A 12,474-nucleotide genomic window follows, 5' to 3' on the forward strand; every position below is an offset into this window, starting at 1 on the left:
TTGGGGTGTGTAGAAAGAAGTGGAGCTGGATTCGAAAGGCTCATCCTCACACAGAGTTGACATAGTGCGGGAGGTCATTAGTTATTTGCCGGAACAACAAAACCCAACTCTGCTTTGGCCCGTCCCTTGGAACCAGGAAGTTTCTGCCATAGTCTTTGAGAAAGGCCCACAGAAGTGGGCACCAGGTCCTGCAGCCCAGATAAGTGTCTGCCTCTGATGTCTCTGGTTTTGGGTGCCGTGACTCCACTTCCGTGGCTGTATCCCGTGTCAGTCACAATGCACAAGTCATCAAGACTGTCTGGATCATTTACTGTCGGCCTGAGAACAGGGCTTGTTTGTGTCTTAATCCCAGGAGCCTGCATGGCCCTGCCACCTTCGGGATCTTGGACCTTCCCCTCGGCTTGGGGAAGCTGGTTTAGGCAGAGAAATTTTCCAGCGTGGGCAGGAGCCAGTTTGCTCAGCTTTCCTCTGAATGTAGCTGACTGGAATTCTTAGTGGCGAGGAAGGGTGAAGATCCAAGTTGTCCCTGAGAGGCGGGGGGACTGAGCTGCATACTCCACGATGAGCTGATGTGGGGTGGTCCTTCATCCACTCATCTAGCATATGTCCACTGGCCCTGCCATTTGCTGGGCACATGCCATGCTGAAGCTTCAGAGGTGAAGCAGACAGAATCCTTGCCTCTGAGGAGCTGACAGCCTAGAGGGAGAGAAAGTCCTGTCACCAGACATTGATAATGTAGTCTTGCTCAGCTGTAGTGCATTAGAACAGTAATAGAGTGATGTTGAGGCACAGAGCTGCGAATATGACAAATCAACAGGGTTGGTCCCCAAACCGCACATGTGCAGGATGAGAAAGATACAATTTGCAGGCAAAAGACTTAGAAATTTAGTTATTAATAATCAGGGTAATAATTAGAGTAAACATATGCCTTGTGCAAAACCCTGAACATGTTTGATCTCGTTGTAGGTTCTAATATTATCCCTCTTGAACAGAGAAGGCGACTGAGACTCGGAGAAGTGATGTAGCTTGCTCAACTTACACAGTTAAGTCAGGGCCCAGTTTATATAACTCCAGAGTCCTAAAGTACAACTCTGAGGTTGACTGTAAACTGAATTCAGCCATGCAATAGGACTACCTTAAATGTGAATGGGATTTTAGGCTGAATTAATAGAAGCATGATATCTGTAATGAAGGAGGTGAGAGTCCTGCTCGCCCTGCCCTGGGTAGAGCTTGTCCGATTGTCTAATTCTGGGTCTTGTCCTGTCAGTAGGGACAGAGTTCATCTGGAGCAGATCAGGGAACAGGGTGAGCGAACCAGAAACCCTGGTCTCAGGAAGAGCTGGAGGAAAGGGGGTGCACACTTTGTAGAAGACTTGAGGGGCCCAGGATCACTATCTTCAAATCTCCAAAGAGCCATCAGGAAAGAGGGGGACAGACCTGTTCTGGCTGACCCAGAAGGAGGCAGAGCTAGTACCAGCAGGTACAAGGCATAAGAAGAGACAGATTTTAGTGCGTCCTTAGGAAAATTCTTTTACCCAGCCAAACCCTCCAGCAGCAGGTCTTGCAGCCTTGGCAGGTAGTGAGTGCCCTGTTGCCAGATGTGTGCAAGTACTGATTGTGTGACCCCTGGTGGAGGGGAGGAAAGGAGTTGAAACATCAAATGGGGATTTGACCAGATAACCTTGAACTCCCCCTGAGGCTGACATTCTTGTGCCCTTTTTTTACAGGTGGTGCTCATAGCTCTTTGTCCAGTGCTTCGGCCTTGGTCCGGTTGCCTTCCCACAGAGCAGCGCTCTTCACCCTGCACAGCCCTGTTAGGTAGGTAGAGCAATGCAGACACCTGTCCTCCTGTTAAACCCCGCCCGGGCTGCCCAGGGAAGCCTGGAGGGGACTTCAGTGGTGGAAGCAGCCACTGTAGCCGCAGTGGATTCAGGGGAGTCCCTGAGGTCTTCCCAATAAGGCTCAGAGTGCGTCTCTGCTCCTTTCCTGCCCTTGAGAGGGAGGTCAGGCGAGAGTGATCTTGTGGGGAGGAGGCAGGGACTGGGCTCAGTGCCCGGATGCCTGGCTCCCACCCTGGCTGTGCTGCCTGCTTGCTGTGTGACTTTAGGAGAGTGGCTTTCCCTCTCAAGGCCTTGGTGGCTCTTCTGTAGAAGAGTAGAGTCCCCATAAAGAGGAGGTGCAGGAATTCTTCCCAGAGACTTTGGAGAGGTGAGAAAAATGGGGGTCCATTTGCCAAGTCTCCAGACTTGTTGACCAGAGGAGGAGCACCCGAGGCGTGTGAGTCATCGGGAAGTCAGATGAGTCATGCCCACTGGGGCCAGCTGGCAGGGTGGGGCCCACCTGACTATCAGATTCACAGGTGACCTGCTGAAGTAGGCGGGGAGGTGGGGGGAGGAGTGCAGAGTCCTGGGCTGGAAGCCAGGAGACTGGCTCACCTCCCAGCTGCAGCCTCGGTTTTTCCATCTGTAAGACGGGTGCCTTGGTCTCCCCTACTCACCTAACAAAGCTGCTCTGTGGACCCAGTGAGCTCGTAGATGCCAAAGGGCTTTGTGACCAGTGAGACAGGAAGGATCGCTACTAGGGGGAATCGCCCAGCTTCCAACACCCAAACAAAAGTGAATTTCTAATTAGCAATTGTGCAAGAACCCAGGAAAACACCTCTCCAGCCCACACCATCCCTTTTCTGCCAAAAGGAGAAGGGGATGAATGCACACAGGACTTACACGTCTGCTGTGGCCCAGCTGGCTTCCAGATGGTGACACGAGCCGCCCACAGCCGGAGCGGTTCCTCTTTCCCAAAGCTCAGGTGAAAGGGCTTTTTGATGGTCCCCAGGATGTTGTACCCCAAAAGCCAGTGATTCCCGAAAGGCCTGCTGGGCCCAGAAAGGTGACTCGCCCCATCAGCTGCTACCCAAAGGTTTTGGTGACAAAGAGGTGGCCCTAGTGCTGCCCCAATAGGAGGAATTGAGGGCCGAGTCTTGGCTCTGATGCGCCTGCCTTTGAGACTGAGCCCTGACAACTCCAAAAGCCAAGTTACCTCAAAGTGATCTGTCAACAAAAAGAATGTTATGCCCTGTTGATGCTTTTGGTAACTGTGACACAGGGGCCCTGTCTTCCATAGACCCTGCAGGGCCAGGCTGGCATAGGCCCAGCTGAGCACCCATCACCTGAGAGCTTTGCTTATTCACTACCCTTTACTCCTCTGCCCCCTGCAATGTACCAGCCCTGTGCCCACCTCCACGGAACCTTGGTTCAATCACGAAGGCCCCAGTGACCTCCTCAATGTCCAATCTAGTGCTTTCCTCAGGATTCCATGTACCAGTCTCTGGTGCAGTTCTAGAAACTCCCTCCTTTTGCTTCTGGGAGGCTGCACTGTCTGGTTTATTTCCTCCTGTCTTTTTAGTTAGGGCCCTGTTTATCCTCCTGACTTTTTTATTTAGGGCCCTGGGTTTTTTTCAGTTAGAGCCCCTCCTCTCTTTTTAGTTAGGGCCCTGTTTTTCTTTTTCTTTCTTTCTTTTTTTTTTTTTTTTTTTTTTTGAGACGGAGTCTTGCTGTGGTGCCCAGGCTGGAGTGCTGTGGCATGATCTCAGCTCACTGCAACCTCCTCCTCCCAGATACAAATGATTCTCCTGCCTTAGCCTCTCGTGTAGCTGTGACTACAGGCTTGTGCCACCACACCTGGCTAATGTTTGTGTTTTTAGTAGAGACAGGGTTTTACGACGTTGGCCAGGCTGGTCTCAAACTCCTGACCTCAAGTGATTTGCCCACCTTGGCCTCCCAAACTGCTGGGATTACAGGTGTGAGCCACGATGCCCGGCCCAGGGCCCTGTTTTTTCTGCCTCAGCGTTCCCTAGGATTCTGCCCACCTTCTTGTCTTGATATATGTATGTAGGTTCATTCATTCATTCATTCATTCATCCATTCATATCTTCATTCATTTGAGAGATATTTAGCCTCTGAGCTGGGTGTTTGAGAATCAGCAAAAAACAAGACCTTCCCATTCCTCATGGGTCTTCCGGTAGATCATTATTTACACCAAAGATTAATTCTTGCTGTGAAGGAAACGATCGGGTTATGGGAGCGTGTGGGATTGGGTGGGAGTGGTGAGGTCTTATCTGGACAGATCAGGGAAGCCTCCCCTAAAAAGTGAGACCTGAAGAGGGAGAGGGAGGTGGCTGAGTGAGCAGGGAACGGAGGAGCCCCCCAGGCGGAGAGGCAGTCTGGGTAAGGCTTTAGTGTGGGGGAGTCCTTGAAGAACTGAAAGAAGTGAGGGAGGCTGGCCAGGGAGGGGGCATGGCAAGAGGAGGACCTGGGGGCCAGGCAGCATCTAGGTTATGTGGGCTCTTGAGTTTGGATTTTATGCTAGACCTCTGGGAACCATTGGAAGTTTTAAAGCAGGAGGGTGACTTGCCCAGATTTCATTATCAGAACCCTTGAAAGAGACAGACACAAGGACCATCCTGATAAGCCGTGAGGGTGCAATTTTTGGTTCTTCCACAGCAGGGTGTCCTGATGCTGTGCCTCAGTATGGGGCTCGTCACTGGGCAGTCCTGGGAAACGTGTACTTTCCCAGAATTCTTTCGGCTCTCTGCATTTTTTAGTTTACCCGGTCAGCCCGTGCTGAGCTGCTGCACTGGAGACGGAGGTGAATCAGACACCACCCGGCCCTTGGATATCCACTCTAATCCAAGACGGAGACAGTGGCAGTTAACGCCCAGAGTGCTCTGTGATAAGTGCCAAAGGGCTCAGGGAGCCAAAGAGTGCCTTTCCTACTTGAGAGTCAGACAAGGCTGAGAAGGGCGAGTTGGGCATTCCAGGCAGGAAGGCCCCATAGGCGAAGGCTTGGCCGCTGGAGGAGCCCACTATGCCTGGGGGCTAGTGAGCAGGAGTGTGAGGGTTGAGGTGGGGAGCTGACCAGAAGACCTGGTCAGAGAGGTTTTAAATACTGGGTTTCTATCCTCTGGGTACCAGGGAATCATGGACAGGTCTTCAGCTGAGGAGTGACTTGATCCATGGGATTTCAGAACAATCAGTCCATGGCAGGCAGAGTGGAGGGTGGATCAGAGGACGGCAGCGCTGGGAGCTGGTTGGAGAGAATGAGTACCATTGCTGAAGCCTTGTCACTCCCCCCACCACACACACACAGCAACATCCTCAATGCCCCTTTCTGTTCCATGCCCCTGTTCTGTTATCCCCGCATTGGCCGGCCAGCCTGAGCTGTCCAGAGCCCTTTCACAGCAGCACTGGGGTGTGTTAAACCCTGGACTCCAGAGGCAGACAGGTCTGGGCCTGAAACATCACTGTAGCCCTGACTTGCTCTGTGCCCTTGGACAAGTCCCTTACTCCTCTCAGCCTCAGTTTCCACATCTGTGAAATGGGGGTGATAATAGAGTTGGTGATGATTAAACAATGGGGAAATCAAGTCCTTAGCACATGGCTGGTGTATAACGATGGCTGTGTTAGCTTTGTGTCCTTGTCGATTGTAATAGCTCAGTCCATGTTGTAATCTGCCCCTCAGGGAGTTCTTGTCTTTGGACGTAAATCTGAATTCTCAACTAGAAACAAGATGTCCCCAGCAGCCCCAAAGAAAGCCTCTAGTGGGACACTGAGGGGACTGGACATGCTGTTACGCTCTAGGATCCGGCACAGGGCTGGGCACACAGAGGCCTGGACTGGGTTTTATTTGTCCCTATATCCCCAGCACTCAGCACAAGGCTGGCATAGGTTGGCCAGCTGGCTGGGTTCTCAAAAGTACTAAACAAAAAAATGAAATTAAAAAAAATTGTTGACCTTGGACATCATCCCCCAGCACCTTCATTTTACAGCTGAGTAATCTGGGGCCCAGAGAGGAACAGTGGCTCATTCGAGGCCACTCAGCCCCTCCGTGGCAGGCCCTGGACCTGTTCCTTTCTCCCTGCTCACATGTTTATTACAATTCTAATTTTTGAAATCCTGGTAAGTTAAAAATGGCATCGTGTCCCACCTCCCTAGTTTACATTTGGGGAAACTGAGGCCCAGAGAGTGATAGTGGCTCCCTCAGGTCCTCAGAGAAGGAGAAGCAGGAAAAGGGCCTCCTCTCCACAAAGCATACCCCCACTAATCAGCAGTAAGCAGGCAGGTTCTTCCCCCAAAACCGACTACTTCGTGCTTAAGGAAGCAAAGCAGAGTGTGAACAATAGTTTCCTGAGGAAGTGTTGGGTTTTAATTGTGTTGAGGAGAAGAACCATTTCCGGAACTGTGCGTGCCCGTGATGCCTGTGGAGTTGGCTTGGCACAGCTATTTCCAGACTAATCCTGAGTCCTATTTATAGGCTGAGATGATTAGGTTGGCCTGTGTCAGGAGAGGCCCACATAGCTCCCCCCAGCCTAGTGATGGCCGAGGAAGAAGCCCTCGGGGGCAGTTCTGACCTGTGGGTGAGTAGCACGGGATCTGGGATGGTCCCCGAAGCCAGCTCAGAGGAGGGATGCCAGGGAGACCCAAGGGGAAGTCCCACTCCTGACTCTTAGTTCAACCACCAGCCATGCCCTCTGCAGAGATGAAACCAGTTCCGATCCTATTCTCTCCCTGCTTAAAAATCCTCAGTGCCTTGGATCAGGCCAGGACTCCATAGCAGTCAGACCCCTTCTCCCCCAGGTATCCACTGTCTCAACCCCAGCCATGCCTCTTAAACTGTTTATGCTTCCCTGTGCGGGCCACACCCCTGAGCCTTTGCTTCTGTTGTTCCTACCTCCCCAAAGAGGAAACTCCATTTGTCCTCCAAGGCTCTGCCCCAATGCCCCTCCTCCGTGGCTCCCTCGGGCGTGGGTGCTCCCTCCTTTGTGCTCCCAGGGCCCACAGCTACTTGAATGACTATTGGTGTTCCTGTTTGTGTGCCCACTGGGTCAGGAAGTCCCAAGGCAGGGCCTGACACACAGAAAGAAAGGAGACAGTTTGTGATTGAACAGCCACTGTGGCCATCATTCTCCTTACCTGTCTGATGAGAGCTGATCTTCATGCCACTGTGTGCAGTAGGTATTTTTTAAAGGTGTGTAGAAGTGAGAGTCAGACTTCGGACTTCAGAGTCAGACAGCCCTGGGTTCCTAATGGTGTAACCCTGGGCTGAACCTCTCTGAGCCTTTGTTCCTCCATCTATAAAAGGAATCAATGCCAGCCATGGGTTTTGGGGAGGATTCAACAAGACAATGCTTATAAAGTACTCATCATGTGGCCTCATCACAATGGGCATCTATTAGCATAGGAGGTGTTATTTGCAGGTGGGGACGTGCATTGTGGGGACACCCCTATCTAGGGCCCCACACAAGGGAGTGGCTGAGACTCCAAGTCTCCAAGTCTTGGAGCCTCCAACTCCACCCTGTGTTCTCCCTCCCCTCCCTCTCTTGGCCCCCTGGGCCTATTCTGTTCCCCAGATCAGGGAAAGCTTTGTTTGGCAATTGTTTTTCCTAAGAAGTTTCCTCTGTGGGGCCTCTGGGTGACTCAGAGCCCTGAGTCACTGGGAGGCTGAGGACGGGGGAGGAGTGGGAGGGAGGCGGAGGGAATGGAGAGAGGAGAAGAGGAAAGGGCTCTAATTCTAGCCCTGGCTCTCCCACCATTTGATCAACTAGGTCTGACCAGGCCCGTCTCCTGGCTAACCTCAGTTTCCCCAAATGTGAAAGGAAGATGTGGGCCCAGTCCTGGCTGAGCCTCAGAATCACAGGTTCCCAGGCCCCACCCTAGACCTACAGACTCAGAGGCTGGGGGTGGGGCCTGTGAATCTATTGTTTCCTGAGCTCCCTGGGTTGATCCTGCTGCACACCTGGTCCACAGAGGTGTTAGGGAACCGCTGGGCTCAAACCTGCTCCCAGCTGGGCCTCAGAGCAGCTTGGCCTCTGGTTGAACTTCACTGACCCGCAGGGAGCGCCCTTCTCTCGCAGAATGCTTTCGCAGAATAGTGCACTGGAAGCGCGTGGGCTTTTCTTTTTTTCCTAAAGAAAAAACAGCTTTATTGAAATATAATTTACATGATTTATTGGAGTAAATTTACATATAATTTACATACACATAATTCACTCAATTCAACAATGTTTAGTGAATTTATAGAGTTATGCAGCCATCATCACAATTCAGTTGAGAAGATTTTCATCATCCCCAAAAGGATCCCTCATGCTTGCTTACGTCCGTCTCTACGCACACCCTATAGCTGACCACGTATCCGCTTTCTGTCTCTTTGTTGTCTTATTGTTGTTGTTTCGTCGCCTAGGCTGGATTGCTAGGCTGGAGTGCAGTGGCGTGATCTCTGCTCACTGCAGCCTCAACTTCCTGGGCTCAAGTGATCCTCCCACCTCAGCCTCCTGAGTAGCTGGGACCACAGGCACACGCCATCACGCCTGGCTAATTTTTGTATTTTTTGTAGATGGGGACTTGTGGTGATGCCCAGGCTGATCTTGAACTCCTGAACTCAATGGATTCCCCCCACCTCAACCTCCCAAAGTGCTGGGATGTTAGGCGTGAGCCACCTCGCCTGGCCTGCTTTCTGTCTCTCCGAAGATCCAGACCTGTGTTCATTCCAGCTGGCCCTGTGGCCTCATGCAATTATTGCCCTTCGATTACTCCTCTGCATGAGAGGGAATAATCCTACCCTCCCTGTAGGGGGTTGTTGAATTTCACTAATGTGCACAGTGTCTGATGCACCCGAGGAGCTGGGTACGTGGGAAGCTGGTACGCAGGGCACAGGACATAACACAGATGCCCAGGCACGGTTGGCACAGGCCTAGCAAACGTTTTAAAGCACTCACTGTGTGCCAGTTTCTAGACTAAGCATCTTACATGCATTACCTACTTTAATCCTCGGGTGTGAGTATCAGTTCCATTTTATAACTGAAGAAACAGGCACTGAGACGGGAAGTCACTTTTGCAGGCTCACATAGATGATAGTTGATAGGGCTGGGAGTCCATCCCAGAGCCTGTCCTCCCTAAATATCATCCTGTCCCCTTCCTGATGTGAATCATCAAGCAAGGGACAACACAATTCATAGATCCAGGACAAGGTTTATGGCACATACTTCTAAGGGGTAGGACCTGGTGTGATGGACTCACAGGCATCTCAGAGAGGGGATCTGGGAGATGGAATGAACACAGGTCTGGATCTTCAGAGAGACAGAATGCAGGCCAGGCGAGGTGGCTCACACCTATAATCCCAGCACTTTGGGAGACTGAGGCGGGGGGAATCCATTGAGTGCATGGTACAGTCTGTCACAAAACAGACATGACATGGTGCATGAAGCATGACCCAGGGTGTAAGAGGCATGAGATGCCACTACAAGGGAGACACACGGGACAAAGCAAGAGGAACGCAGGGCCTGGTAGGTGGCACAGTTACAGGGTATATGACACTGGGCATGACAGACTCTATGATGCAGAGACATGGTACTCAGGGTTTGAGACTTGAGCTATGGCAACTGGACAGGCTCTCAGCCACTGTGAGACCCTTTGTCACTGGGGATCCTCCATTATGTTGGTGCCTGGGGCCCCAGCAAGCAATGGCAGGAACCAACTTTCTCCTCTTCACAAAGGCCTGTCTGGTTTTCTTTTTCCTCCCTCCTCCTCCCTGTCTCTTTGGATGCCAAAAAGTGGGAGTGCCCCAGAGGAGTGGTGGCCAGAGTAACCCCTGCCATCCCACCAGCTCAGACAGGGATCAAGGCTTGGGGCCAAGCCCACGGCTCAGGAAGGGGTTGCCAGGCCCCCAGATTCCCTCTCTGAGATAGCTGTGAGCACTGGCGTTGGCTGGGGCGAAAGCTGGGTAATTTTCCTCTAAGCTGTCTTCCCTCTGCTCCCCTCCCTGCCTGCTGGTGCTGGCTGTGAGCACGTCTGCATTCCAGAGCTTAGGAGAGAGAGTGAGAACCTGCTGCTGTTGCTGCTGTTAAAGTTGAAGAAGTAGATTGCTAACAGCTGCCTTAGGAGGGGGTGGATGTGCTAGACAGGAGGCCGTGGATTGCAGGCTAACGTTTCTTGAGCTTCTTGGCACCTGGCACTCACTACCTCATCTTGTCTCATTTACACAAAGCCCCAGTAGCCCGATGAGGAGACAGGCCCAGAGAGGCAAAGAACTTACCCAAGGTCACACAGGGAGGCAGAGCCAAGGCTAGACCTTGGTCTCCCAGAGCAGGCAGATGAGGTTGTATAGAGGCGATGGCACAGGGAATGTTGTCGGGGGGTTAGTGGGCAATGAGACTGCAAGGGCTTGCGGGCCCCAGATCATAGAGGACCCAACTCAGGAGTCCTGACTTCTTTCTGTCTGCACTGAGGTCCATGGAAGGGATGATGCAGTCTGTATGGGTGATGGGCCCAGTGCAGGGAGGGTTTAAGGGAGTGAGGGAGCTGATGTCATGATCCCAGGGAAAAGATGGGGACACCAAACCAGGACAGTGGCTGGAGTGTGGGGGTGAGAAGTGGGTGTAAAGTGGGGAGGAGGTGAGCTTGGTCTCTGCTCTGGTCTTGGTGGGACGACTGTGGTTGGGTCCTGCCTCCAAGGGTATCCCAGAGGGTTCCAGAAGCTCCCACATGGACAGGGACTTGGAGGACAGTGCTGGTGACTGGGCAGGTGCCTGGACGGAGGTGAGGCCTAAAGCACACCCGGGCACAGAAGGCAGCACCCACATGGGAGCCCAACTTCATGCCAGGGACTGTATTCTAGGTGCTGGATCTTGTTTAAATCTTCCAGCTGGCTATGATTATCCTGTAAGCTGGGGAAGGAAGAAAAGCATTCCAGTACTGTACCTCTGTTTGGGTTAAAGGAGGGGAAAGTACTTTAAATAAAACCTATTAGAGTTAAAAGGATGAGTAGCCATAAAAATATCTTTGTATCTCTGATGGTTCTATTGTAGTCAAAAGTTTTAGATAAATTGTGAAGAATCTCTAATCATGCTATTTGGAGTTTCTCTTTTTAAAAAAATACAAGTTATTGTATATACTTACGGTATATAACATGATGTTATGGAATACATATACATAGTAAAAAGGTTACTATAGTGAAACAAATGAACATACCCATCTCTGTTGGCATAGAAGTAATTGCGATTTTTGCCATTACTTTCAATGACAAAAACCACAATTATTTTTGCACTGACCTAATAAAATCTGCTCATTTAGCATGAATCCCAAAATACAGTACAACTTATTCCCTATAGTCCTTGTGTTGCACGTTAGTGCTCTTTTTTATTTTGAAATTTGTATCTTTGTTATTTTTAATATATAGAGAGACAGGGTCTCACTGTGTTGCCCAGGTTGATCTTGAACTCTGGGGCTCAAGCGATGATCCCTCCTCAGCCTCCCAAAGTGCTGGGACTGTAGGCACGAGCTCTCCAGACTTGTTCATTCCACATATCCGCTACCTTGTGCCCTCTGTATCCTCATTCGTGGATTCAACCAACCACAGATCAGAAATATTTTTTTTTAAAAAGTGAAAAATAATAAACAACAGTAAAAATAATACAAATTTTAAAAACAGTACAGTGTAACAACTATTTACATAGTTTATTGTTACATAGAAATTTACATTTATATTTTTATGTAACAACTACAGTATAACAACTATGTAAACAGCAATTACATTGTATTAGGTTTTATAAGCAATCTAGAGAGATTAAAGTATAATACATGGGAGGATATATGTAGGTTGTGTGCAAATACTGTATATAAAATATACCAATATATAAAATCCTATGCCATTTTATATATTGGTGTACAGCATCTGCAGATTTTGGTATCTGAGGGAGGTCCTGGAACCAACTGATCCCCCGTGGATAGGGAGGAACAGCTATTCTCTGATATATCTCCCCACTGGAGTTTGTTTTTTTTTTTTTTTTTTTTTTTTGAGATGGAGTCTTGCTCTGTCACCCAGGCTGGAGTGCAGTGGTGCAATCATAACTTATTGTAGCCTCGACCTCCCAGGTTCAAGTGATCCTCCCACCTCAGCCTCCCCAGTAGCTAGGACTGCTGGTGTATGCCATCATGCCTGGCTAATTTTTAAATTTTTTGTAGAGACAGGGTCTCACTCTGTTTCCCAGGCTGTTCTCAAACTACTGGATATAAGCCATCCTCCTGCCTTGGCCTCCCAAAGTTCTGGGATTACAGGCATGAGCCACCATGCTCAGCCAAGAGCCCTTGTTCTCTTGGGTGGGGCAGAACAGGCGAAGTCAGAGAGGAGGGGAGGGGGTGTCATAAGGAGTCTCATGGAGGGGATTGGGTAACAAGGCTGGCTCAGTAGTTGTTGGCTTGAGGCCCTCTCCTGAGATGCATCGCCATCCCTGGTACCAGCCTTGTTTGGAACCCTCCCTGTCTCCCTTGCTTTGGATGCAAAGACACAGAGGTAGAGGGGTGGGTATGAGGTAGGTGTAGGGCAGGTATAGGGGCCAGTAAGCTATATGTGTGTATAGGGTCTGGACACATGCTGGGGGTCATCTTTGGACTAGTTATGCTTACTGAATACCTGCTGTGTGCC

The 12,474-nt window shown here is 50.5% G+C and overlaps 2 protein-coding genes across 8 annotated transcripts in view; one reads left to right on the forward strand and one right to left on the reverse strand.

Moving 5' to 3' along the window:
• Window positions 1-1,724: 1,724 nt before the first annotated feature.
• Window positions 1,725-12,474, forward strand: part of LOC105487155 (gelsolin) — a 51,961-nt gene continuing 41,211 nt past the window's right edge. For 4 of the 7 annotated variants that reach the window (XM_071078265.1, XM_071078267.1, XM_071078270.1 and 1 more), the window contains exon 1: window positions 1,728-1,818. Coding sequence is in view for 1 of the 7 variants with exons in the window: in XM_071078264.1 (XP_070934365.1) it covers window positions 6,371-6,412 (42 nt within the window). In the remaining 6 variants the exon portion in view is untranslated. Of the gene's footprint in view, window positions 1,819-6,313; window positions 6,413-12,474 lie in introns of those variants that run through there. The other 3 variants (XM_071078266.1, XM_071078268.1, XM_071078264.1) reach the window with 2 other exon arrangements.
• Window positions 1,815-2,290, reverse strand: LOC139358057 (putative uncharacterized protein GSN-AS1; the record flags this gene model as incomplete). The annotated part of the gene is given in 2 exon segments (XM_071077422.1): window positions 1,815-1,933; window positions 1,936-2,290. Coding segments are annotated over 2 exon segments (474 nt in total), but the record flags the coding sequence as incomplete, so codon positions are not given.

Source organism: Macaca nemestrina, chromosome 14 (genome assembly GCF_043159975.1).
Source record: "Macaca nemestrina isolate mMacNem1 chromosome 14, mMacNem.hap1, whole genome shotgun sequence".
NCBI lineage: Eukaryota > Metazoa > Chordata > Mammalia > Primates > Cercopithecidae > Macaca > Macaca nemestrina.